Raw genomic sequence first — 23,521 nt, forward strand, 5'->3', positions numbered from 1 at the left:
GATCACTGGGGATCTGCTCAGGCTACTCCTCACTGTGGGGTCATTGGTGATCTGCGAAGGCCACTCCTCAGACAAAGGTCACCGGAGATCTGCCCACGCTACTCCTCAGAAAGGGGTCACTGGAGATCTGCCCACACTAACCCTCAGAGGAGACACTGGTGATCTGCTCACGCTACTCCTCAGAGGAGACACTGGTGATCTGCTCATGCTACTCCTCAGGGAGGGGGTCACTTGTGATCTGCTCACCCTACTCCTCAGAGGAGACACTGGTGATCTGCTCACGCTACTCCTCAGAGGAGACACTGGTGATCTGCTCACGCTACTCCTCAGGGAGAGGGTCACTGGTGATCTGCTCACGCTACTCCTCAGGGAGAGGGTCACTGGTGATCTGCTCACGCTACTCCTCAGGGAGAGGGTCACTGGTGATCTGCTCACGCTACTCCTCAGGGAGAGGGTCACTGGTGATCTGCTCACGCTACTCCTCAGGGAGGGGACACTGGTGATCTGCTCACGCTACTCCTCAGGGAGGGGACACTGGTGATCTGCTCACGCTACTCCTCAGGGAGGGGACACTGGTGATCTGCTCACGCTACTCCTCAGGGAGGGGACACTGGTGATCTGCTCACGCTACTCCTCAGGGAGGGGACACTGGTGATCTGCTCACGCTACTCCTCAGTGGAGACACTGGTGATCTGCTCACGCTTCTCCTCAGTGGAGACACTGGTGATCTGCTCACACTACTCCTCAGGGAGAGGGTCACTGGTGATCTGCTCACACTACTCCTCAGGGAGAGGGTCACTGGTGATCTGCTCACGCTACTCCTCAGGGAGAGGGTCACTGGTGATCTGCTCACGCTACTCCTCAGGGAGAGGGTCACTGGTGATCTGCTCACGCTACTCCTCAGGGAGGGGATCACTGGTGATCTGATCAAGCTACTCGTCAGAGGGGACACTGGTGATCTGCTCACGCTTCTCCTCAGTGGAGACACTGGTGATCTGCTCACGCTACTCAGTGGAGACACTGGTGATCTGCTTAAGCTACTCATCGAGGAGGGGTCATGTACTTTGTTTAGCTACAACAATGTCCCAAAGAGCTTGCAATCCCCAGCATTTGCTTCTCACCATTACAGTAATTGGGTTTCTCCGATCTCCTAGCTGCAGAGTGTCCCACCGCAATACTGTACATGGTCCTGGAGGAACTACCGGAGTCTGCACATGGGATTTCGTCCATGAGCCTCATCAGCCCACTGAGATGGACATTTGTAGCTGTGGATCCTACATGGATACAGCATAAAACAAGAGTTGTTAAAGCGGAACTCCAACCAGAAGTAAAATGACAACCAGGGTGTGGCCTGCGAGGACCTTCTCCCTCCCCCCGTATGTGAATATCCCACACCCCACCACAGACATCTACCCAGAAGAATCAGACAGATCACCTGGTTGCTCCGGGGTATCAGGGTTAGGTGGCGGCTGTAACCACTGACTGGCGACCGGCAGGTGCGGGCTTGGTCCCTTTTCTTCTTTTACCGCTACCAGCTTCCCCTCTGTACCGCTGCCTGGACAGGTCAGAAAGAGTGACAACACCATCAGACATTCGCTCAGAGACAATCGCTGCTGGTGTACACTGGCTGCTGGGGCTCACTTTGTACAGAAGTCTGGCTCAGGTCTGATCCTGGGCCTGGTATGGAAGGGGTGGGCCGACAGCCGGGGATCTTCCTCACACAGTCCATCACACTCATCAAATGGGACTTTCCAATTGGCTGATCTGCAAAAATGACTTTGTATTAGTCACAAGCATTGGGAGGGCTTCTCTGCTGTACAATGGGACTGTAACAGAGGGGGAGGGACAAGAGTATGGACACCACTGAGCCCCAGTACGTCAGCTGGTACAACACATACCACTTGTGGGTTGTCTCTGCAGCTCCCCTAGTGGCCTCCACGTGTCACAGCGGCTGGAGGTCTCCATGGCTGGCCTCTTTGCTCCACTCATTACAGCCGGCAGACGGGAAAGATCTGTAATATACGGAGAAGGCATCTCTGTAACATGAGTGCAGCTTCTGGACGCACCCAATAGGCAGACGGGTTGGAGGCCCTGGCTGCGACATTACAGCGCATCACAGACACTGAGGAGAAGATGCTGCCAGCGTCACCAGTACAAAGCCCCCATCTGCTTCCCCCCCATGTCAGTGCTGCAGAGGAGGAATATTACCCCTCATAGTGCTCTGGTCATAACAGAATTTATACCTTCCTAGAAAACATCCTATGGTTTGCAGTGGCTCAGTACTGCAAGTAGCATTATTCTTACAGGAGGTCACTGAGGGGGTGATGTCACTGGAGGAGTGTCTTCCAGCACTCACATGTAACAATACATATGTGATGTCACTGGGGGTGTGGCTACTAGCTGATATATGTAATACTGTATATAGGATTTTGCTGGGGGTGTGGCTACTAGCTGTCACATGTAACACTACCTATGTGGTCACTGGGGGTGTGTGGCTACTAGCTGATATATGTAATACTGTATAAGTGATGTCACTGAGGGTGTGGCTACTAGCTGTCACATGGAAATCTGTATAAGTGATATCACTGGGGGTGTGGCTACTAGCTGTGACATGTAACACTATATGAAATCACTGGGGGTGTGGCTACTAGTTGTGACATAACACTATATATGATATCACTGAGGGTGTGGCTACTAGCTGTGACATAACACTATATATGATATCACTGGGGGTGTGGCTACTAGCTGTGACATATAACACTATATATGATATCACTGTGGGTGTGGCTACTAGCTGTGACATGTACCACTATATATGATATCACTGAGGGTGTGGCTACTAGCTGTGACATGTAACACTATATATATCACTGGGGGTGTGGCTACTAGCTGTGACATAACACTATATATGATATCACTGTGGGTGTGGCTACTAGCTGTGACATATAACACAATATATGATATCACTGTGGGTGTGGCTACTAGCTGTGACATGTAACACTATATATGATATCACTGTGGGTGTGGCTACTAGCTGTGACATAACACTATATATGATATCACTGTGGGTGTGGCTACTAGTTGTGACAATACACTATATATGATATCACTGAGGGTGTGGCTATTAGCTGTGACATGTAACACTATATATGATATCACTGTGGGTGTGGCTACTAGCTGTGACATAACACTATATATGATATCACTGGGGGTGTGGCTACCAGCTGTGACACATAACACTATATATGATATCACTGTGGGTGTGGCTACTAGCTGTGACATGTAACACTATATATATCACTGGGGGTGTGGCTACTAGCTGTGACATGTAACACTATATATGATATCACTGTGGGTGTGGCTACTAGCTGTGACATGTAACACTATATATGATATCACTGTGGGTGTGGCTACTAGTTGTGACAATACACTATATATGATATCACTGAGGGTGTGGCTATTAGCTGTGACATGTAACACTATATATGATATCACTGTGGGTGTGGCTACTAGCTGTGACATAACACTATATATGATATCACTGGGGGTGTGGCTACCAGCTGTGACACATAACACTATATATGATATCACTGTGGGTGTGGCTACTAGCTGTGACATGTAACACTATATATATCACTGGGGGTGTGGCTACTAGCTGTGACATGTAACACTATATATGATATCACTGTGGGTGTGGCTACTAGCTGTGACATGTAACACTATATATATATATATATATATATATATATATATCTATCTATCTATCACTGGGGGTGTGGCTACTAGCTGTGACATAACACTATATATGATATCACTGTGGGTGTGGCTACTAGCTGTGACATAACACTACATATGATATCACTGTGGGTGTGGCTACTAGCTGTGACATAACACTATATAGGATATCACTGTGGGTGTGGCTACTAGCTGTGACATAACACTACATATGATATCACTGTGGGTGTGGCTACTAGCTGTGACATAACACTATATATGATATCACTGTGGGTGTGGCTACTAGCTGTGACATAACACTATATATGATATCACTGTGGGTGTGGCTACTAGCTGTGACATAACACTATATAGGATATCACTGTGGGTGTGGCTACTAGCTGTGACATATAACACTATATATGATATCACTGTGGGTGTGGCTACCAGCTGTCACATGGACGGTGAGGGTTATAGGATATCACTGGATGCCTCCTTAGAAGGCGTGACAATACTCTTGGCTGATGACTGCACCATCTTACCATCAGAGTGCGTTCTCTTCACCCCGAGCTCTGCCCTGCGGGACTCTTCACTCCTCTGGAATCCACCACCACCCATGTTCTGTCCACTAAGGACATGAGTGGGAAATCTGTCCACACAGTTCCCCATGGCTGACAGAGGAGCGCTACTCGGCTTAGTCTCTGGAGGAACAACACAGGAGTTACACACCCCTGGAGGGTCAGTGACGTTACCCCGACCCCTCCCCACAAGGTGCCCCTTACCATCTCTGGTGGGCTTCATGCCCAGTCTCTCTAGGGTCTTGGTCTCTCTGCTCTTATACCATCCAGTTCCATTGGTGACCGCCACTGTGAATGGATTGGGTTTGGCGGCTGAGATCTCAGGCCCCTGGGCTACCAGTGGTCCACTCACTCTAACTGGTGCTTCTGTAACAGATCGTCATTACTACAACATCAGTCCTGCCGAAAGTACAGACACTGGACATATGTTACATCTGCCCCCTGCAGCGCAGCACGGTGTTACCCAGGTGCTCAGTTACTGGCTGCTTCTGCATGTAGCCCACACATGCTGGGCACCTTTACATACCTCCCAACTTCTGACCTGAAGAAATAGGGACACTCGCGCGGCAAAAAGGGGGCGGGGCGTATGCAAATGAGGTCACGGCTTATGCTAATTAGCCGCAACCTCATTTTCATACGAGAATAGACACTGTGCGCATGCGCACAGCGTCTATTCTACTAGATTGGGGGGTCTCCCAACTGCCACCCCCCGCAGCGGGACAATGCCTGCCACGGGTGGGACAGCGGGACAGGACCCGAAAATCGGTTGGGTGTGGTATAGGACCCGGACAGTTATTAGCCCGACATTGGGATCCCGACTGCCCGGACTCAGACAGCCGGGGAAGCGCAACAAAGCCCCTTGCGGGCTCGCTACACTCGACACCTATTCTGTTCTCCCTCTATGGGGGTCATGGACACCAGGTAAGGTCTGGCCAGGGCTGTGGGGACCACAGATCATGTCCTGAGTTATATATGGGGAGGTTATGGATGTGACCTCATACAGATTACAGGACACAGTACAGATGACGTGTGTGTATGTATAATCTAGAAGCATGACTTCCTGTACTCAGCGCCTCACTCTCACCTGTACGGTTAGGGTCTGTCCCCCAGCGCACGGACGTCAGCGCACTATTCTGCACACGTGGCCGCCCGGCACTGATCTCCTTCAGGCAACTGACCAGTCTGTGCAGGGGCGAGGCTCCAAGCAGGGTATCTGTGGGCAAAGCAAAATGGAGTCACCCAATATAGGAGGTGGCACTTCACCGTTACACCTAGCGAAGAGGGGCTTACCGGTCAATACCACATGTTCCCCCATATACAGCGGTTCTATCATCCCGTGAACATATGGAGATTTGGGATGTGACATTTTGACCACGTCAGCATTCTGAATGATGACACCTCACACTACAGCCCCAGTGGGTAAGTGTCCCCCCTGTATTCTCTTACTATCTGCCGGTGACTTCCTAGGAGATGAGCCCAGCCTCCAGTGTTCCGGCTGTCGGACAGCACAAGGTGATGACATCGGACTGTTAGACACTTTCCTCCCACTGAACGGTGACTCCAAGGATTCTCGCTCACTCCCAGAATCCTCTGCACACAGAAGAGAAGAAGTGTTACTGGATCAGCAGAGCCACAATCGCACGAAACTCATTCCAGAAGCCGCAAGACAGGCAGTGGGTGCAAGCAACAGCAAATATATAGTTGTTTGAGGGCCCCAAACCCTGCCTAGGGCCCGATGAGGTCTACCTCTGGACATAATTTACACATGACGTGATAAAGTTCCAGCCTTGACCAACCTTGTTTAACTTTAATTTTCAAGTCGCCCAGTTCTGCGGTGTTGGTTCCATCACAGAGAGACGCTGGTGAGATGCTGGGGTTCCGGGGTGAGGATGCTGCTGTACAAGCACTTGTTCCACCTGTGGGTAATGAGAAGCATAGATGCCGCATCTCATACCGAGAGCCCCGGGCCCCTTCATTTCTCCATTCTAGCTGTTATTACCTGGGAAGGGGTGGCATGTGAGGGGCTCTATTACCTGGGAAGGGGTGGCATGTGAGGGGCTCTATTACCTGGGAAGGGGTGGCATGTGAGGGGCATTATTACCTGGGAAGGGGTGGCGTGCGAGGGGCTCTATTACCTGGGAAGGGGTGGCATGTGAGGGGCTCTATTACCTGGGAAGGGGTGGCATGTGAGGGGCATTATTACCTGGGAAGGGGTGGCGTGCGAGGGGCTCTATTACCTGGGAAGGGGTGGCGTGCGAGGGGCATTATTACCTGGGAAGGGGTGGCGTGCGAGGGGCTCTATTACCTGGGAAGGGGTGGCGTGCGAGGGGCTCCATTACCTGGGAAGGGGTGGCGTGCGAGGGGCTCTATTACCTGGGAAGGGGTGGCGTGTAAGTGGCATTATTACCTGGGAAGGGGTGGCATGTGAGGGGCTCTATTACCTGGGAAGGGGTGGCGTGTAAGTGGCATTATTACCTGGGAAGGGGTGGCATGTGAGGGGCTCTATTACCTGGGAAGGGGTGGCATGTGAGGGGCTCTATTACCTGGGAAGGGGTGGCATGTGAGGGGCTCTATTACCTGGGAAGGGGTGGCGTGTAAGCGGCATTATTACCTGGGAAGGGGTGGCATGTGAGGGGCTCTATTACCTGGGAAGGAGTGGCATGTGAGGGGCTCTATTACCTGGGAAGGGGTGGCATGTGAGGGGCTCTATTACCTGGGAAGGGGTGGCGTGCGAGGGGCATTATTACCTGGGAAGGGGTGGCATGTGAGGGGCTCTATTACCTGGGAAGGGGTGGCATGTGAGGGGCTCTATTACCTGGGAAGGGGTGGCGTGCGAGGGGCATTACCTGGGAAGGGGTGGCATGTGAGGGGCTCTATTACCTGGGAAGGGGTGGCGTGCGAGGGGCATTATTACCTGGGAAGGGGTGGCATGCGAGGGGCATTATTACCTGGGAAGGGGTGGCATGCGAGGGGCATTATTACCTGGGAAGGGGTGGCGTGCGAGGGGCATTATTACCTGGGAAGGGGTGGCATGCGAGGGGCATTATTACCTGGGAAGGGGTGGCATGCGAGGGGCATTATTACCTGGGAAGGGGTGGCGTGCGAGGGGCATTATTACCTGGGAAGGGGTGGCATGCGAGGGGCATTATTACCTGGGAAGGGGTGGCATGTGAGGGGCTCTATTACCTGGGAAGGGGTGGCATGTAAGGGGCTCTATTACCTGGGAAGGGGTGGCGTGCGAGGGGCATTATTACCTGGGAAGGGGTGGCGTGTGAGGGGCTCTATTACCTGGGAAGGGGTGGCGTGTAAGGGGCTCTATTACCAGGGAAGGGGTGGCATGTGAGGGGCTCTATTACCTGGGAAGGGGTGGCATGTAAGGGGCTCTATTACCTGGGAAGGGGTGGCGTGCGAGGGGCATTATTACCTGGGAAGGGGTGGCGTGTGAGGGGCTCTATTACCTGGGAAGGGGTGGCGTGTGAGGGGCTCTATTACCTGGGAAGGGGTGGCGTGTAAGGGGCTCTATTACCAGGGAAGGGGTGGCATGTGAGGGGCTCTATTACCTGGGAAGGGGTGGCATGTGTGGGGCTCTATTACCTGGGAAGGGGTGGCATGTGAGGGGCTCTATTACCTGGTAAGGGGTGGCATGTGAGGGGCTCTATTACCTGGGAAGGGATGGCATGCAAGGGGCTCTATTACCTGGGAAGGGGTAGCGTGCGAGGGGCTCTATTACCTGGGAAGGGGTGGCATGTGAGGGGCTCTATTACCTGGGAAGGGGTGGCATGTGAGCGGCTCTATTACCTGGGAAGGGGTGGCATGCGAAGAGCTCTATTACCTGGGAAGGGGTGGCATGTGAGGGGCTCTATTACCTGGGAAGGGGTGGCATGTGAGGGGCTCTATTACCTGGGAAGGGGTGGCATGTGAGGGGCTCTATTACCTGGGAAGGGGTGGCGTGTAAGCGGCATTATTACCTGGGAAGGGGTGGCATGTGAGGGGCTCTATTACCTGGGAAGGGGTGGCGTGTAAGCGGCATTATTACCTGGGAAGGGGTGGCATGTGAGGGGCTCTATTACCTAGAAAGGCGTGGCGTGCAAGGGGCATTATTAACTGGGAAGGGGTGGCGTGCGCCATTACTGGGGGAAGGAGGTACACGCTGGTCGCCATTACTGGGGAAGGAGAAACATGCTGGGCGCCAATACCGGGGAAGGAGGAACGCGCTGGACGCCATAACTGGGGAAGGAGAAACATGCTGGGCGCTATTACAGGGGACGAAGGAACATACTGGGCGCCATTATATGGGAAGGAGGAACGTGCTGGGTGCCATTACTGAGGAAGGAGGAACGTGCAGGGCGCCATTACTGGGGAAGGAGGAACGTGCTGGGCACCATTACTGGGGAAGGAGGAACGTGCAGGGCAGCATTACTGGGGAAGGAGGAACGTGCTGGGCACCATTACTGGGGAAGGAGGAACGTGCTGGGCGCCATTACTGGGGAAGGAGGAACGTGCTGGGAGCCATTACTGGGGAAGGAGGAACGTGCTGGGAGCCATTACTGGGGAAGGAGGAACGTGCTGGGCGCCATTACTGGGGAAGGAGGAACGTACTGGGCGCTATTACTGGGGAAGGAGGAACGTACTGGGCGCTATCACTGGGGAAGGGGGAGTGTGCAAATCTGTATTCTCACCTCTCGTGCTGGGTCTCCTGCCGTTGTCTGGAGGGTGGGGGTGACGGGGTCCGGGGCTAGTTGGAAGGTGGGAGATTCTGGTCTTCTGAATGTAGCTGTGACCAGGGCTGGTGGCAGCAGGAACTTCCTCTGATGGACAGAACACAAATCTTGTCAGTGATCTTCTTACCTTACATGAACCTATGGTGGGAATATCTGGGAAGCCCGTAAGCCAAAACAGATACTGACAACAAGATGGGGTAGGAATTGGAGCAGGATAGCCGGGAGTAGATGGGGGCGAAGGCGCAGCAGGATAGCGGGTGTGGAGAGAAGGGGGAGGGCAGGAGGATAGTCCGGGAGAAGATGTGTGTGTGGGTGAAGGCAGCAGGATAGCCAGGAGTAGATGGGGACGGAGCCGGGGCAGGATAGCGGGTGTGGAGAAGAGGGGAGGATTGACCAGGAGTAGATGTGTGTGGGTGAAGGCAGCAGGATAGCCGGGAGTAGATGGTTGGGGGGGTGTTGCAGCAGGACAGCCAGGAGTAGATGGGGGTGGAGGCGCAGCAGCAGGAGAATTGGGAGAGAGCCAGGGATAAGGAAAGGGGCGCAGGACGATAGCCGGCACTAGATGGGGGCAGAGGCGCAGCAGGATAGCGGTAGGGGGGGATAGGGGGAGAGAGAGAAGCGGGATAGCCGGGAGTAGATGGGGTCCGAGGAGCAGCAGCAGGAGAATTGGGAGATTGCCCCTATCTACTCCCGGATATCCATGGCTGAGAGGCAGCAGGTTAGCCTGGAGTAGATGGGGGTAGAAGGATAGGCAGGAGTAGATGGGGCAGAGGGGCAACAGGATAGCCAGGAGTAGATGGGGGCAGAGGGGCAACTGGATAACCAGGAGTAGATGGGGGCAGAGGGGAAGCAGGATAGCCAGGAGTAGATGGAGCAGCAGGAGGATAGCCCGGAGTAGATGGAGAAGCAGGATAGCCAGGAGTAGATAAGGGGGCGCAGCAGGATAGCCTGGAGTAGATGGGGGCAGAGGGGCAGCAGGATAGCTAGGAGTCGATGGGGGCAGAGGGGCAGCAGGATAGCCAGGAGTAGATAAGGGGGCGCAGGAGGATAGTCAGGAGTAGATGGGGGCAGAGGGGGGCAGCAGGATAGCCAGGAGTAGATAAGGGGGCGCAGCAGGATAGCCTGAAGTAGATGGGGGCAGAGGGGCAGCAGGATAGCCAGGAGTAGATAAGGGGGCGCAGCAGGATTGCCAGGAGTAGATGGGGCAGAGGGGCAGCAGGATAGCCAGGAGTAGATAAGGGGGTGCAGAAGGATAGCCAGGAGTAGATAAGGGGGTGCAGCAGGATAGCCGGGAGTAGATAAGGGGGAGCAGGAGGATAGCCGGGAGTAGATGGGGGTAGAAGGATAGCCGGGAGTAGATAAGGGGGCGCAGCAGGATAGCAGATGGGGCAGATGCGCATACCTTGCTTAATCTGTGGACCCCATTGTATACATTCAGTGCTGGCTCCTGGGTCCCTCTTTATACATAAAGGTGAGATACGAGGATGACTAAGGTGTGCGCCATGTCTGGATAAAGGCGTTACGACCACCTCTCCTGGAGCCAATGACAGAATTCCAATTACTGAACATACAGTAGCACAGTCTCTGAACTACACACACATATACATCCATCCATACACACATATACATAGGTCATTGGTACGACCTCATCTAGAGTATTGTGTTCAGTTCTGGAGGCCATATCTCCAGAAGGATATAAATACATTACAGACTGTACAAAGAAGAAGAGCAACTAAAATGGTGCATGGCCTACATCACAAAACGTACCAGGAAAGACTAAAATATCTTAACATGTATAGTTTAGAGCAGAGAAGGGAAAGGGGGACATGATAGAAACTGTCACATATACCAAGGGTTATAACAAGGTACAGGAGGGAGACATTCTTCACAGGAAGAGGAGCAGCAGAACACTGGGACATGCACTGACACTAGGGGGAGGAAGGTACAGGTGGGAGACATTCTTCACAGGAAGAGGAGCAGCAGAACACGAGGACATGCACTGACACTAGAGGGAGGAAGGTACAGGTGGGAGACATTAGTCACAGGAAGAGGAGCAGCAGAACACGAGGACATGCACTGACACTAGAGGGAGGAAGGTACAGGTGGGAGACATTAGTCACAGGAAGAGGAGCAGCAGAACACGAGCACACGCACTGGCACTAGAGGGAGGAAGGTACAGGGGGGAGACATTAGTCACAGGAAGAGGAGCAGCAGAACACGAGGACATGCACTGACACTAGAGGGAGGAAGGTACAGGAGGGAGACATTCTTCACAGGAAGAGGAGCAGCAGAACACGAGGACATGCACTGACACTAGAGGAAGGTACAGGTGGGAGACATTAGTCACAGGAAGAGGAGCAGCAGAACACGAGGACATGCACTGACACTAGAGGGAGGAAGGTACAGGTGGGAGACATTAGTCACAGGAAGAAGAGCAGCAGAACACGAGGACATGCACTGACACTAGAGGGAGGAAGGTCCAGGTGGGAGACATTAGTCACAGGAAGAGGAGCAGCAGAACACGAGGACATGCACTGACACTAGGGGGAGGAAGGTACAGGTGGGAGACATTAGTCACAGGAAGAGGAGCAGCAGAACACGAGGACATGCACTGACATTAGAGGGAGGAAGGTACAGGAGGGAGACATTCTTCACAGGAAGAGGAGCAGCAGAACACGAGGACATGCACTGACACTAGAGGGAGGAAGGTACAGGTGGGAGACATTCTTCACAGGAAGAGGAGCAGCAGAACACGAGGACAGGCACTGACACTAGAGGGAGGAAGGTACAGGTGGGAGACATTAGTCACAGGAAGAGGAGCAGCAGAACACGAGGACATGCACTGACACTAGGGGGAGGAAGGTACAGGTGGGAGACATTAGTCACAGGAAGAGGAGCAGCAGAACACGAGGACATGCACTGACACTAGAGGGAGGAAGGTACAGGTGGGAGACATTCTTCACAGGAAGAGGAGCAGCAGAACACGAGGACATGCACTGACACTGGGGGGAGGAAGGTACAGGTGGGAGACATTCTTCACAGGAAGAGGAGCAGCAGAACACGAGGACACGCACTGACACTATAGGGAGGAAGGTACAGGTGGGAGACATTCTTCACAGGAAGAGGAGCAGCAGAACACGAGGACATGCACTGACACTGGGGGGAGGAAGGTACAGGGAAATGTGAGGAAGAATTACTTCACAGAAAGAGTAGTAGATAAGTGGAATAGCCTCCCATCAGAGGTGGTAGACGCAAATACAGTAGTACAATGTAAACATGCTTGGGATAGGCATATTGATATGCTTACAAAAAAATAAGGATCAAATATGGTTTGAGGTAATATGTTTAAAAAAGGGGCAGACTAGATGTGACAAGTGGTTCTTATCTGCCGTCAAATTCTATGTTTCTATGTTACACACATCCATCCATACACACACACACACTCAAGCCAGGTAGCGTGCCACCACACAGATGTCCCACCCCCGGAAACACTTACGTTCTTCTACTTTGACCTTGCCTTGTCTCTGCTCCGTGTCAATGGGGAGACCTGGGCTTCCGGCACTTTCCGGGGTCACTACAGGACGAGGAGCGTGGGCAGAAGATGGGGTACAGGCCGGGGAACTTTCCTCTGTTTTAACTGGATAAACATGAAACCCAGGATAAATAATAGTCCTGATGAGGACACAGATCACACATGGAGCATTTATTACATATGGGGACGCCCCGCTAGTTACCCATAGCTACACATTGGCAGTAGGATGGGTTGTCACGGTGGCACTGCCATATGATGCCAGCAGTCAGAATTCTGCCCTGCGAGTGCTGTCCAGGTCATTGCATCCAGGAGCAGCAACAGCCGTGAAGCGAGAGAGCACACGTAACATAATCACCCAAGTGCATAGCGGGCAATAACAGTCTGATGTCTGCTACTACGCCAACTAGAGTTCCAGGAGCCAATGGTGGGCAGTGTTCCGGTACTGGATGTCCCAGCACCCCACAGAGACCTCGGACGCTGGCGCGGTGAGACGCACTCTCTGGAATGACTGATCACATTGCTAAACCCAGATTCATTGTACTGCAAGGTGGCGCCAAGTCCAGGATAGTGCTTCCTGGGCGATATGATATATCGCATGCAATCCCAGCCAAGCCTTCCTGGCTCTGGTGCGATGTGCACGGGGACCGCGCATCAAGTCAGCCCTGCTGCTAAATACAAACAACTCGGGCGCTTTTTATGCGATTGATCGATGCAATTGCATGTATACCCACTATTATTCCTTTCCGAGTTCTCTTTAAACTCCTCACCACCACCTACAAGGCTCTCTCCTCCTCCACCGCTCCTTACCTCTCTTCACTGATCTCTATCCACACTCCCTCCCGTCCTCTTCGCTACATCGCTGACCGCCGACTGACCTCTCACCTAATCACCTCCTCCCACTCCCGTGTCCAAGACTTCTCTCGCGCTGCCCCCCTGCACTGGAACAACCTCCCGCCACCCATCAGGCTTTCTAATTCCCTTACCTCCTTCAAGCGCTCCCTCAAAACCCACTTTTTTCGACTAGCCTATCCCTCCTCCTAAACTCTTTTGATCCTCCTATCCTGCCTCCGTTCCCCTCCGTTCCTACTTATCCTATTGTATTTCGTTCGTCCACCCACCTATTTTTAGTATGTTAACTCTTATGAGTAGGGTCCTCCTGCCTCACGTACTCACCCTACCTCTTTACCTCACCTGTGCTCCTGTCCTGTTCTTCCCTTCCTCTACTTCATCTTTAGTCTCCTCGACAATTTCCACACCTACTTCTGAACTGATGCTGATTTTAGTTCTACCAGCTATACCCCTATTCATACTGTATTTTTCAACACACCCTGTACATTACCTCGTAATTTTTTTGTTTGCTATGTACGGCGCTGCGGACACTTTGCGGCGCCTTATAAATAAACGTACTACTACTACTACTACTACTACTACTACTATTATATGGGCACCTCGAGAGGCATTTTCAAGTAAAAAGATGCAATAAAGACTCCAGTTTTCACCTGAGCACGGCCGGATGTTCTCATGGTCCTCCAGACTACGGGCGGGAGAGGAGCCGCCCAACAGGAAGCCTGGGATCTCATTCACCAGCCGCATCAAGGCCCCGAGGTGACTACTGCTCTCCACAGACTCTGCCGGATGGAGGGAGACAGAAGATACGTTATTATGAAGTTCTGGACTCTGAAGCCACCAATCTATTGGCAGATTCCACAACAGAGTAAGTCAATGTAAATTGTCCAGATTACGGCCAGCCATCGATGTCGCTCACCTCTTCCTGTATTATCTGTGGTACCATCGTTCTCTAGGAAGCGGACGCCACCCGTACCCAGGTCTAGAAGACACCCGGTCTCCGCAGCTGAAACCAGAACGGGGCATTAAGCCTCCATGTACTGTAAGCGACACACTAACACAACGCCACTCTACCAGAGGTCTCACCCTGGTGCCGCAGTCTCCTGCCTGCGGTCCTGTCCTCCCAGAGGTCTTCCTCCTGCCGTTCAATCCGCGCCATGAGGTCGGGCTTCTCCGCCATTAATCCTGATGCAAGGAACATCACGTGTAAAACAACCGCGGTGACATTAATGCGCCAGTCACTAGCGCTAGGACGTCACTCAGATCCCTGACATTTCCCGACTTACCCAGAGACAGCAGCGACTGGTAATTGTCAGACATCACCTCCCTGTACAGCCCCCTCTGCTCGCTCCGCAGAAGCTCCCACTCCTCCTTAGAGAAATAGATGACAATGTCCTCAAAGGTGACCTGGGAGACAGAGAGACGGCAATCAGAGGCAGGACTCCTGGGTATCGTGTGCACGGCTACGCGGGTGCAGCAAGTCTGTTACCTTTCCCTCCAAAGCCACGCGGTGCGGCCACGGTCCATCCCTGATAGTGGGGCGGAGGCGGCTCTCTTGTTGCTAAGAGGAACAGCAGAACACAAGGAGAGGAGTTACATCACGGCTCCGGAGCCCAAAGCAGACAGATTCAGATAGAATGGATTCTGTATCCTTATAACCCACAGGGAGGAATAGGGGTAATTCATGCAGGTGTGATGTGCTGCTGCAGATCGTACAACCCCTACATCACATACAGGTGTGCACAGAGATCAGTAAGGTGGCAGTGGGAGCTGTATGTACCCTGTAACACACTGACGGTCGTACCTGGGGTAGTGGCGACGTCACACGGTCATTCAGTGAAGGGGGGCAGCTGCGGCTCTGCGACGGTCTCCGAGAGGGGCAGGCGGATCTTCCAGGCTTTTCAGTGGATTTATGGAGGGGCTGCAGGATGTCCGCACTGGTCTGCAACATATTAAGGATAGTTGTATCACACACACACACACACACACACAGGTATCTGTAGGTGCTACATACACGTGTTTTACACACCAGTCCAGAGACATACATCCGACGCGTCACACTCCGGCACAGAGACGCATACACCTAAGGCGCCACACATACACCTGACGCATCACACGCCGGTACAGAGACGCATACACCTGAGGCGTCACACGCCGGAACAGAGAGACATACACCTGACGCGTCACACGCCGGTACAGAGACACATACACCTGACGCGTCACACGCCGGCACAGAGACACATACACCTGACGCGTCACACGCCGGAACAGAGACACATACACCTGACGCGTCACACGCCGGCACAGAGAGACATACACCTGACGCGTCACACGCCGGCACAGAGAGACATACACCTGACGCGTCACACGTCGGCACAGAGACACATACACCTGACGCGTCACACGCCGGCACAGAGAGACATACACCTGACGCGTCACACCTTGGCACAGAGACACATACACCTGACGCGTCACACGCCGGCACAGAGAGACATACACCTGACGCGTCACACGCCGGCACAGAGAGACATACACCTGACGCGTCACACGCCGGCACAGAGACACATACACCTGACGCATCACACGCCGGCACAGAGACACATACACCTGACGCGTCACACGCCGGCACAGAGACACATACACCTGAAGCGTCACACGCCGGCACAGAGACACATACACCTGACGCGTCACACGCCGGCACAGAGACACATACACCTGACTCGTCACACGCCGCCACAGAGACACATACACCTGACGCGTCACACGCCGGCACAGAGACACATGCACCTGACGCGTCACACGCCGGCACAGAGACACATACACCTGACGCGTCACACGCCGGCACAGAGACACATACACCTGACGCGTCACACGCCGGCACAGAGACACATACACCTGACGCGTCACACGCCGGCACAGAGACACATACACCTGACGCGTCACACGCCGGCACAGAGACACATACACCTGACACGTCACACACCGGCACAGAGAGACACACACTTCGCATGTGATGCGTCAGGTGTATGTGTCTCTGTGCCGGCGCGTGACGCGTCAGGTGTATGTCTCTCTGTGCCGGCGTGTGACGCGTCACGCGCCGGCACAGAGACACATACACCTGACGCATCACATGCGAAGTGAAGCCCTTACAGGCAGGTGACAGACACCGCCTCCAACGGCAGCCACGTGACCAGTACCTGGGTTTCCTGGTGCGCTGGTAATCCAGGAGATGCCAAATCACTGGAAGCGCTAGCAACGGGGACATCCTGAGTCACTGCCATGCCGTCTTGCTCCAGGAAATTCAGAACAATCTACAGAAAGTGTGATTAGAACAGTATAGAGAGGTTCCTGTAAGTGACCACGGTGTGGAATCGGGGACTCACCTGTCGGACGCGGCGCTGGGGTGGACACGGGGAGGCAGCGGAGGGGGGTATACATGGATTAAGCACAGAGCCCTGCAGCAACACCTTGTGGTGATCCAGTAGGTTACCCACATACTGAGGAGGAGACAAGAGAGTGGGAATCAGTGACAGCTAGACTGTTATAGTAAACCAAAGCCACAGAGGGCAGGACCAAACCCCCCCCCCCTTCCCATTATACACCGCTGCAGCATCTCCCCCCCGTTATACATCCCTGCAGCAACCCGCCCCCCGTTATACACCCCTGCAGCACCTCCCACACCCCGTTATACACCCCTGCGGCACCTGCCCCACCCCGTTGTACACCAATGCTGCACCTCCCCCCATATTAATGTACTCAGGCCAGACCTGGGTTAGAGATGGCGCCAGGCAGGAACAGCCACATGGCTGCTGGTTGTGGCTGTGCGGAGGCTGATCGGGTCTTACGTCACGTTCCCTGAGATGTCCTGGTCCATGTCCCTCCGTGTGCTGCAAATAAGCAGAGTTATCATCATTCACTCTGCCACACGGGAACTACACACACACACACACACACACACACACACACAGAGAGAGCCATCATCATACACTCTGCCACACGGGAACTACACACACACACAGAGAGCCATCATCATACACTCTGCCACACAGGAACTACACACACACACAGAGAGCCATCATCATACACTCTGCCACACAGTGATCGATCAACCGGATAATACAGATCAATCTCTACATATTGTAGGAAAAACATCCAACGTTGTGATACATCTTTAATGGTTCAGGCTGTATAAACCAAAAGAGGGATCAGACGGACATTTTTTCTTTGACTTGCTTCACTAACATCCTCACTGCTTGGCTCCCTTTTGTCATAGATGAAGGTTTCATCCACCTAAACCTTATTTAGAAATGCTCTATAAGGAATAGTGAAAATCGAATCAATCTTGAGACAGACGGGTGCCAAGGACTCTATTTTATAGTATGCGGAGATTTCTCTGGCCAACATTATTTTAGGAGCAATTAATATAGGTTAACGATACTGGACCCCTACAGGTCACTAAGCTATTGTGTTACATTATCTGATCAGTGGGCGAGTGCCGGCGTAGGAATACCGTTCCTTCATAGTCTATGTTATTGCTAGAGTATGATTTATTCGGTGCCCGGCCTATATTGTCTAAGGATAGAAAGGAGCGTCTCCAGGGCGTCACTCACCTGAGTCTGAGTCCAGGAGTTCACGGTCAGGATGGGTTCTGTACGTGACCTGTGCTGGGCTCCTTCGTCTGAGCCATGGGAGGACTCCTCCGGTGGCTCAGTCTGGGTACTGGAGCATCGGAAGGATTTGGGAGGGAGCTGGTTCTCTGCGTTGGGTGAGAGGTGACTTTGGCCGACCACGGGACGTCCGGTGACCTTGGTCTGTGTACTGCAGCTTAGGGTCTGCATAGGCTCCTGACAGGACAGCAGTGGTTGTGGTTCTGGGTCAGACGGTGGGTGGATCCGTGAGTCAGTGGGTAACTGGACAAGCTCCCCTGAACTGTTTATCACCCCGGATGGGGTAACCAAGTCCTCACTTCTCACAGAAGTCAGGCAGAGCTCTGGTGACATTGGTACCTCCAGGACGGGGGGTGGGTTGTTGACCTCCAGAGACCTAGTCCCAACAGCCTGATTGCTGGAGGTCACTGTGTGCACAGGTTTTGGGAGTGAGGTGGATGGGACCTGTGGGTGAGCTGGGGGATGGTGAAGTCCTTCATGTGTGCTGGGACACTCCGTATGGGTGCTGGAGCACATTGTCCGTGCAGGTTCCTGAAAGGTTTGGGATGGGATTGGTGTGTCTGGGCGAGATGGCGGATAATAGGTGACTCCATGTTTCCTTGTCACCTCAGTCTGGGTTCTGGAGCTCACCGTGAGTGGTGGATCCTGAGAGGTTTGCTTCGCTGACTCACATGGGTGATCCAAGAAGAGGAGAACGATCTGCAGGAGACAAAATAAAGGTTGGAGGCCACTGGTTCCACCACTCAAGATCAGTCCTGTATTGCTGAATCAGATTACCCTCTGCTGTATCCCTGGGGACCCCGCTACCCTCTCAGACCCCCAATCCTATGCCCAAATCACCTGCTTGACCACCTTCTGCAAGCTGTGGCATCCCTCGTGGCACTGGGATACTGGCATACTGTCCAGGGTAAGCCCATTATTCTGCTCCCGGAAGTTGAGAACAATCTGTGGAATAACGGAACAGTCAGTAACCATGGCTGTAAATACAGACAAACACGATCTCTCTGGCACCCTATAAACACAGACAAACACGATCTCTCTGGCACCCTATAAATACAGACAAACACGATCTTTCTGGCACCCTATAAATACAGACAAACACGATCTCTCTGGCACCCTATACATACAGACAAACACGATCTCTCTGGCACCCTATACATACAGACAAACACGATCTCTCTGGCACCCTATAAATACAGACAAACACGATCTCTCTGGCACCCTATAAATACAGACAAACATGATCTCTATGACACCGTATAAATACAGACAAACACGATCTCTCTGGCACCGTATAAATACAGACAAACACGATCTCTCTGGCACCGTATAAATACAGACAAACACGACCTCTCTGGCACCGTATAAATACAGACAGACAAACACAATCTCTCTGGCACCGTATATAAATACAGACAAACACGATCTCTCTGGCACCCTATCTATAAATATAGACAAACATGATCTCTATGACACCCTATAAATACAGACAGACATGACCTCTCTGGCACCCTATCTATAAATACAGACAAACACGATCTCTCTGGCACCCTATAAATACAGACAGACACCATCTCTCTGGCACCCTATCTATAAATACAGACAGACAAACACAATCTCTCTGGCACCCCATCTATAAACACAGACAAACACCATCTCTCTGGCACCGTATAAATACAGACAAACACCATCTCTCTGGCACCGTATATAAAACACAGACAAACGCGATCTCTCTGGCACCGTATAAATACAGACAGACACGATCTCTCTGGCACCCTATAAATACAGACAAACACCATCCCTCTGGCACCGTATATAAACACAGACAAACACGATCTCTCTGGCACCGTATAAATACAGACAAACACGATCTCTCTGGCACCGTATAAATACAGACAAACACCATCTCTCTGGCACCGTATATAAACACAGACAAACACAATCTCTATGACACCGTATCTATGAATACAGACAAACACGATCTCTCAGGCACCGTATATAAATACAGACAAACACGATCTCTCTGGCACCCTATCTATAAATACAGACAAACACGATCTCTCAGGCACCGTATATAAACACAGACAAACACGATCTCTCTGGCACCCTATCTATAAATACAGACAGACACGATCTCTCTGGCACCCTATAAATACAGACAGACACCATCTCTCTGGCACCCTATCTATAAATACAGACAGACACGATCTCTCAGGCACCCTATCTATAAATACAGACAGACACGATCTCTCTGGCACCGTATCTATAAATACAGACAAACACCATCTCTCTGAGGAGGAGTCACCCAAGTGCCCCATGGGATGTACTGCAGGATGAGGAGTCACCCAAGTCCTCAGACTGATTATTGCTGGAAGTGATTGGTTATAACACTGAATAATACATCACTGCACACCATGCGATGTAACCGCCAGGACTTCTGTGATAACCTGGCATCTTCAGCAGATCAGCTACTTTACACTCACAGGAAAACAGCCTCTAGTGCCGGACCAGCTACACCTGGGCAGTGGGTGAGGTAGTGCAAATGGCATCTAGTGACGGACCAGCTACTCCTGGGCAGCGGGTGATGCAGTGCGCACAGCCTCTAGTGCCGGACCAGCTGCTCCCGGGCAGCGGGTGATGCAGTGCCCACAGCCGCTAGTGCCGGACCAGCTGCTCCCGGGCAGCAGGTGATGCAGTGCCCACAGCCTCTAGTGCTAGACCAGCTACTCCCGGGCAGCGGGTGATGCAGTGCGCACAGCCTCTAGTGCTAGACCAGCTACTCCTGGGCAGCGGGTGATGCAGTGCGCACAGCCTCTAGTGCTAGACCAGCTACTCCTGGGCAGCGGGTGGTGCAGTGCGCACAGCCGCTAGTGCCGGACCAGCTACTCCTGGGCAGCGGGTGATGCAGTGCGCACAGCCTCTAGTGCCGGACCAGCTGCTCCTGGGCAGCGGGTGATGCAGTGCCCACAGCCACTAGTGCCGGACCAGCTGCTCCCAGGCAGCGGGTGATGCAGTGCGCACAGCCTCTAGTGCCGGACCAGCTACACCTGGGCAGCGAGTGATGCAGTGCGCACGGTCTCTAGTGCCGGACCAGCTACTCCTGGGCAGCGGGTGATGCAGTGCGCACAGCCGCTAGTGCCGGACCAGCTGCTCCTGGGCAGCGGGTGATGCAGTGCCCACAGCCTCTAGTGCCGGACCAGCTACTCCTGGGCAGCGGGTGATGCAGTGCGCACGGCCTCTAGTGCTGGATCATCTACATCTGGGCAGCGGGTGACGTAGTGCAAATGGCATCTAGTGATGGACCAGCTACTGCTATGCAGGGGGTGATGCAGTGCGCACAGCCTCTAGTGCTGGACCAGCTACTCCCGGGCAGCAGGTGATGCAGTGCGCAAGGCCTCTAGTGCCGGACTAGCTGCTCCTGGGCAGCGGGTGATGCAGTGCGCACTACCTCTAGTGCCGGACTAGCTGCTCCTGGGCAGCGGGTGATGCAGTGCGCACTACCTCTAGTGCCGGACTAGCTGCTCCTGGGCAGCGGGTGATGCAGTGAGCACGGCCTCTAGTGCTGGACATAATTTTTTAATATTGTTTTCCAACAGGGGGGACCAATCCCTACACATATATTTGGTGCAATAATATAATAAAGACATAACATAGTGTAATGACACCAGAGTTTGCCCGACGTGCAGGATGCCGGCCCAACCCGAACGTTTAAGGGGGCAATCATTGACAAGGGAAATCCTGCCTTATACATGATTGCCACTTTAACAATAACACCCGTGTTTGGCCGGCGTCCCAAACCTCCCGGACCTCCGGTTACCATCGTGCTCACCTGGCTGACACCAGACCGGGGGTGGGGCGCTGCAGCTTCCGGGTCAGACACACGCGCCCTGCAATCAGCAGAGGAGATTCTGGGTTCGGGAGACTCGTCAGAGTCCGGGACCTGCAGCAATATACATAGAAGTGTAGACATTAACCAGAAGTGTCCCCCATATAGCACAGGACAGCCCCAACATCTGCAGACTGCAACCATTACCTGTGTAGTCCTAGAGGTTTGGGAGGCTGAGCAGGTACAAGAGGAACATGAAGCTGCTGAGGACGGGGTCAGTAACAAAACATCAGCCTGCAATCAGAGGTTGGGAGTAATCAGTACACTTTACTATGGGTGAAAGCAGCCAACCTGCAGGTACTGTCCCAGCAGGGGGCAGGGAGTGAGGTGTGTGTGTGGGGGGGAAGTGAGGTGTGGGGGGGGGAGGGTTTGGCTGGAGCATCACAGTCACCCTGGTCTCTGCTAGAGAAGAGCCGAGCACTGATTAGGAGCAGGGATGTTCAGAACGGACATGAAGTAGGAAAGATGGCCGGCCTGGGGTTGCCATGGAAACAATGGGGGCTCGCATTGGCAGGAGCAATCAGCAAGGGGGGGGGAGGAATGAAATCCTCTCGCTGTGATTTATGATGTGAGTGGATGGACATGTTCCCAGCATTAGTGCACCAGGGAGACAGCCTCCGAGTGATAGAATAAAGCCAGACATCGATGGTGACATTACGTGATCACATTACCGGCAGCGCAGCCGGATGATGCCGGTCATTGGCAGCGGTTTATAACTGCACTCTCTGTCCTTATTATTACCCTGAAAGTATTATATATATATATTTCTAGAAGGTTCCATCTGCTGCAGGACCGGTCGATAGAATTGTCAGGGAATCTATGTCCCGGACGCTGCGGTCACCCAGCAATGGCGCAGTCGCGATAAGGGAGCCGGTATGGATTAGGATTCTCCCTCCGCGCAATTCAATGGGATCATAAGACATCCCATTGGCGTTAACGCTACATCCAAGTAAATCCTATTATCGCCCCGGTACCATGTGGCATTTTACATCAGAACATCACATGGCAATAACCGTCATCGCACCCGCCTGGACGGAACCGCGGGCAATCACTGTGTTCACCACCCAGCCCTGCAATCAATCTCATTAATTTCTCATATTAGGAGTTGATGGACAAGGTCAAACTTAACCGCGACCTTTCATTAGGAGATGACATAATTATTAACAATAATTCTGTTTACTAAATAAATATGTATAACCTATTATTTTGCAACGTAGATAGGAGCGGACACTGGAGGGACTGTTTGCAGTCTCCTAAGTAACATAAAGGTTTAATATAGAGACTGGAGGATTCTCACATAAAGGTTGTTAGTGCATGATGCAATGATGCGCCAATTGCGGTTTACGGTCTGCCAGTCATTAGCACTCGCGATGTGAGAGAAGTCATTTGCGGCTTACAATGGAGAGGTGAGGAAATGTTTCCTGAAGGGAACAGGGAGAAGACGACATAGGTGGTAGTGCAGTGTAAGGAAATGTCCGTCTCACCTGGCGGGAACAGGGAGAAGACGACATAGGTGGTAGTGCAGTGTAAGGAAGTGTCCGTCTCACCTGGCAGGAACAGGGAGAAGACGACATAGG

General features: G+C 52.8%; 1 protein-coding gene across 10 annotated transcripts in view; it reads right to left on the bottom strand.

Annotated features, from left to right (window-relative positions):
* The window catches only part of LOC146079913 (uncharacterized), a 55,554-nt gene that overhangs the window by 14,607 nt on the left and 17,426 nt on the right, over positions 1 to 23,521 (bottom strand). For 8 of the 10 annotated variants that reach the window (XM_083186627.1, XM_083186631.1, XM_083186628.1 and 5 more), the window contains exons 3-27: positions 22,092 to 22,178; positions 21,888 to 21,998; positions 18,899 to 19,003; positions 18,002 to 18,757; positions 17,159 to 17,278; positions 16,775 to 16,888; positions 16,589 to 16,702; positions 15,196 to 15,333; positions 14,881 to 14,952; positions 14,678 to 14,798; positions 14,478 to 14,576; positions 14,311 to 14,397; positions 14,045 to 14,173; positions 12,510 to 12,650; positions 10,416 to 10,547; positions 8,972 to 9,100; positions 6,089 to 6,208; positions 5,739 to 5,882; positions 5,377 to 5,505; positions 4,497 to 4,658; positions 4,257 to 4,415; positions 1,899 to 2,012; positions 1,642 to 1,764; positions 1,436 to 1,555; positions 1,122 to 1,274 (exon numbers count right to left, since the gene is read on the bottom strand). In XM_083186627.1, the coding sequence (XP_083042753.1) occupies positions 1,122 to 1,274; positions 1,436 to 1,555; positions 1,642 to 1,764; positions 1,899 to 2,012; positions 4,257 to 4,415; positions 4,497 to 4,658; positions 5,377 to 5,505; positions 5,739 to 5,882; positions 6,089 to 6,208; positions 8,972 to 9,100; positions 10,416 to 10,547; positions 12,510 to 12,650; positions 14,045 to 14,173; positions 14,311 to 14,397; positions 14,478 to 14,576; positions 14,678 to 14,798; positions 14,881 to 14,952; positions 15,196 to 15,333; positions 16,589 to 16,702; positions 16,775 to 16,888; positions 17,159 to 17,278; positions 18,002 to 18,757; positions 18,899 to 19,003; positions 21,888 to 21,998; positions 22,092 to 22,178 (3,679 nt within the window). The remainder of the gene's footprint in view (positions 1 to 1,121; positions 1,275 to 1,435; positions 1,556 to 1,641; positions 1,765 to 1,898; positions 2,013 to 4,256; positions 4,416 to 4,496; positions 4,659 to 5,376; positions 5,506 to 5,738; positions 5,883 to 6,088; positions 6,209 to 8,971; positions 9,101 to 10,415; positions 10,548 to 12,509; positions 12,651 to 14,044; positions 14,174 to 14,310; positions 14,398 to 14,477; positions 14,577 to 14,677; positions 14,799 to 14,880; positions 14,953 to 15,195; positions 15,334 to 16,588; positions 16,703 to 16,774; positions 16,889 to 17,158; positions 17,279 to 18,001; positions 18,758 to 18,898; positions 19,004 to 21,887; positions 21,999 to 22,091; positions 22,179 to 23,521) is intronic. The other 2 variants (XM_083186625.1, XM_083186630.1) reach the window with 2 other exon arrangements.

This window comes from Crinia signifera, chromosome 5, assembly GCF_055691185.1.
Source record: "Crinia signifera chromosome 5, ASM5569118v1, whole genome shotgun sequence".
In the NCBI taxonomy this organism is placed as follows: domain Eukaryota; kingdom Metazoa; phylum Chordata; class Amphibia; order Anura; family Myobatrachidae; genus Crinia; species Crinia signifera.